General features: G+C 46.0%; 1 protein-coding gene across 1 annotated transcript; it reads right to left on the bottom strand.

Annotated features, from left to right (window-relative positions):
- Positions 1-384: 384 nt before the first annotated feature.
- Positions 385-3,511, bottom strand: LOC311489840 (ras-related protein Rap-2a-like). The gene has a single exon (XM_084547141.1). The coding sequence runs from the start codon at positions 3,165-3,167 to the stop codon at positions 2,619-2,621; it is 549 nt and encodes a 182-aa protein (XP_084403267.1). The 5' UTR covers positions 3,168-3,511; the 3' UTR covers positions 385-2,618.
- Between the last annotated feature and the right edge of the window lie 481 nt (positions 3,512-3,992).

The following is a 3,992-nucleotide window of genomic DNA, read 5'->3' on the forward strand; positions in this document are numbered from 1 at the left end:
TATAAGTAGAAGAATAAAGACTTAAATACCTGAGGAAAAAAGTATTTTGTTCATTTGCGTACCACTGTAAGGCAGTACTGGAGTCCGGCTGTTTTTCATCCAGCCACCGAGTTAACAAAGTGAGCACACATCTTGTTTTTGTGTTGACATTTTTAGATTAAAAAGTGAAAAGGAAACCTCAGAAACCTGATGAAAAGATTGTAAGATCGTTGGGGATTTTTTTTTTTTTTATGAAGAACAGTCGGTATTACTGTGTTCACCTTGTGCTGTGTGTGTGCTTCAGGCTGAACCACATGACAAACTTCAGTATAAGTCTATTTAAATGTAATTTTTAGATAGAAGTCAGAAAAAAATGAGGTTGGTGTATTCACCAGCCATCATTAACATGTAGCGTCAGTGCTGCTAAACGCTTTAGTAGCTTAGACAGCCACGCAGTGAGAGCAGCAGCTGTGATGAAAACAACTTGGGCATCGCTAGAAGAGGTTTCTTTCTTTACATAGGACCTCAATAGTGCATGCATTTCCCTGAGCCTGCATTTGGTCGCCCGGACCTTGAGTCTCTGCGGTTAGAGGGACACTTGAGGCAACAGCTCTGAGGAGCGATTTACAAAATGCCAGCCTACAGTATGTGTGGCTGATTGAACTTGGCTGCCCACACAGAAAGCCCTCTCTGTTCTCCACTTTGCAGCTTAGAAAACATCCAGCAGGAAGAGCGGAAACAGCTCTACCCAACCAAACACACTTACTGGAAACCCTACACACTAGCCAAACAAGTGGACTGAGACGTTTTATTTTAAATCCACGATGGCCGGGATCGCCTATTAAGGCTAATTACCGGCATGTCAAACATGGCGTCTAGACATCTATTGCCACACCATGCCTACATAGTAACATCCTCTGTGAATGTCTCGTGTTGTGTGTCCAACGGACCCAAAAACCCAAAGATATACCGTTTGTAATGATGTCCGCCGGGAGTTTTTGCTTCATATATGACTGCAAAGTCACCTGCCACTTCATTAGGTACACTTGTGAAAACGAATGCATTGGGTTTAGCAAAATGATAGAAACTTACGCTGGTAAAACACAATTCAATATTACTACGAAGTACCGCCTCCAAAATGAAAGCACAGTTAAATTATCATGTCTCTCAGTTATTTTAAACAAATGCTAAATACTATAACCTTCGTGAAGATAAGATTTAGTACCTGACTGATTAACTCACTAATAATGTCACCACTGACAGTCAACCTTAAAAGACCCCTGAGTTCAAATGTATAGACAGACACAAGGCCGGCAGATGTTACGTAAAATGCGCTTTTTTTTTTTTTTTTTGTATTACAAGTCTTTCAAACTGACAGGTAGATGGTAGAAGATTTGTTCCAAAGGGAGAATTACAATTATGGTTAAGTCAACAAAAAAAAAAAAAGAAGACGTCACATTTTAGAAAAAGAAAAGAAAAATTCTAGATAAAACACACAGACATGGCTTGCCATTCACTGAACCAAAAATAAAATAAAATAAAAATAAATCCCAGTAGGTAATCAGTTGTTGTTGTTGCTGGCCTAGTACCTGGAGAAACGGCCTGAATCTGACCCTGAAACAGCAGGTCTATTACAAAGCTCCCTAACACTGAAATAGGAAGAGGCGCTTCTCGCTTTTGACACCAAACAAAAGAAGAGTGCGAACGGAAATCTGCAGAAGAAAAAAAAAAAAAAGAAGTTTTGATTGCCATCAAGACGCACTGCAGAGGAAGTAGGGCTCATCAGTTGGCACAGTCACAGGAGATTTTCTTAGGAAGGCACTTGACATGGGGTCGTGGCGTTCTCCCCCATGCAGCGACAGCAATGCACTAAGGTCCTCGCTTGTGCACACTGAGGAGGGACACCGTCAGCTCAGCGCAAGTTCCATGATAAATCCACTGGAGAGGGAGGAGGGGGTGGGGAGGAGAAACTGAAATATGGTTGGCATAACACAACTCCACCACAGTCCACAGCTTCAAAAATACAGTATCCTAGTGGGCGGGTCTGCACCTCTCGGATCACACTTGGGAGGGGTAAAATGAGTTACCTGTGCAAGGCTCAGGTGGTGACTGCCTTTTTTCTTTTTTTTTTTGTAAATAGGCCCTTTAAGAGGTGACTATCTCTGCCTCAGGATTTGACATCCTCACCACCACCACCACCACAGCAGGTAATCTCCAAGACAGAAAGGACCCGGCCCAGAAGACATAACAGTACAACTCAACAAGGAGAAAGAAGAACTAAAAAGAAACACCAAATATAACCAGAAGTGTCTCTTAGGTTTCACAATAAGACATTCCCACTGAGGCACATTTCCAGAGAAGTGTCATATACAAAGCTATATAAAAAAATCCCAAAACATTCAAGTACTTTGTCATGTAAACACTTTTCCAGACTATAATACATAATCGATTGTTGTCGTCGTTCGATTTTTCTGTTTGTGTGCAACAATAAGACAACAGTGTGAGGAGGACAGAGAATACTTTTTAAAAAGAAGAAACAAAAAACAAAAAAAAAAAACGAGAAAGCTTGCAGGACAACTCAGAAGCTCAAAAGTCAGCCCGGATGCGCAGTTTTCTGTACGTTTGTTTTGTTTGTTTGTTTAGAGCAGGACGCATGAGCAGCACTGGTCGCCGCCGCTGGGTACAGTCGAGTAGTTCATCTGTCTCACGATCTCTGCAAACAGTTCGTCGACCGATCCTTTATTTTTGGCTGAAGTTTCCATGAAGGGGCAGCTCCACTCTTGGGCCAGCGCCTTGCCTTCCCCGGAAGACACCTCTCTCTCCCCCTCCAGGTCCACCTTGTTCCCCACCAGGATCATGGGCACCCTCTCGTACCTCTTCACCCGGATGATCTGGTCTCTCATCGGCTTGATGTCCTGGAAGCTCTGCTGGTTCACCAGGCTGTAGACCAAAATAAAGCCCTGGCCGTTCTTGATGTACAGGTCTCGCATGGAGGCGAACTGCTCGGTCCCCGCCGTGTCCAGGATCTCCAGCACCGACGGGGACGAGTCCACCTCGATCTCCTTCCTGTAGAAATCCTCTATCGTGGGGTCGTACTTCTCGATGAAGGAGCCCGTCACGAACTGGACCGTCAGCGCGGATTTGCCGACTCCACCCGACCCCAAAACAACCACTTTGTACTCCCTCATGGCTGGGGTGGAGGGGGGGAAGAAAAAAAGGGAGACACCTCCTTTTTTTTTTCCGCGACGAAGCCTCCTCTCTCTCTCTCTTTCCCACCCGCTGACCAGCCCCGATGTTTTCAAACCGAGCAGGCTGGAAAGGGAGCCCTCTCGCTCGGATAGGAGTCAAATCCCACGCCGGCAAATCCTCCTAGCCTGCTGCGTAAGGGCCGCGGAGCGCAGATCCGAGGAGAGTGACCGCTCCTGGACATCAGCGGGGCACATTAAAGCACATTTTGGTGGCGCTGTATTGTGCAACGCTGCTGGGAAGCGTGATCGCTCCTCTGCTGTTGCATGGCGTTTCCTGCCCACATCCTCAGCGCGTCAAGAGCCGAGGCTCAGTTCCGTTTTCTTAAAGGAGCCGCGCCGTCAGATGACCGAGCGCGGCGGAGCGCAGCGCGGCGCAGCGGGCGTGCGCGCGGGCGCGTCCGTGCCCCGTTCCTGCGTGACCTCCGCCCTCACATACATAGTCACGGTCACCGTTCCCGACACGAGGCCCCTCAGCCAACCGCTCGCCCTGCAATTATGATTATACGTGCGAGCTAATGGGGTCATTAAATCGATAATCAATTTACATATGTCAGATTATCTGCACCACATGGGAAGGATTACACAACAACATGTGTTCAGCGCTCAGATATCAGATTATTTACCCACATGGCAACACAACAGCCACGCTTGCGCAATGATAACCCAACAAATGCAGTTTATTCTTTGGATTTTGAGGTTTAAATCGATGCGATTATGATCAAATCTGGGTCTTTTTTTTACAGAAAATGTTCAAATAAATAAAGC

This window comes from Chelon labrosus (assembly GCF_963514085.1).
Source record: "Chelon labrosus genome assembly, chromosome: 6".
In the NCBI taxonomy this organism is placed as follows: Eukaryota; Metazoa; Chordata; class Actinopteri; order Mugiliformes; family Mugilidae; genus Chelon; species Chelon labrosus.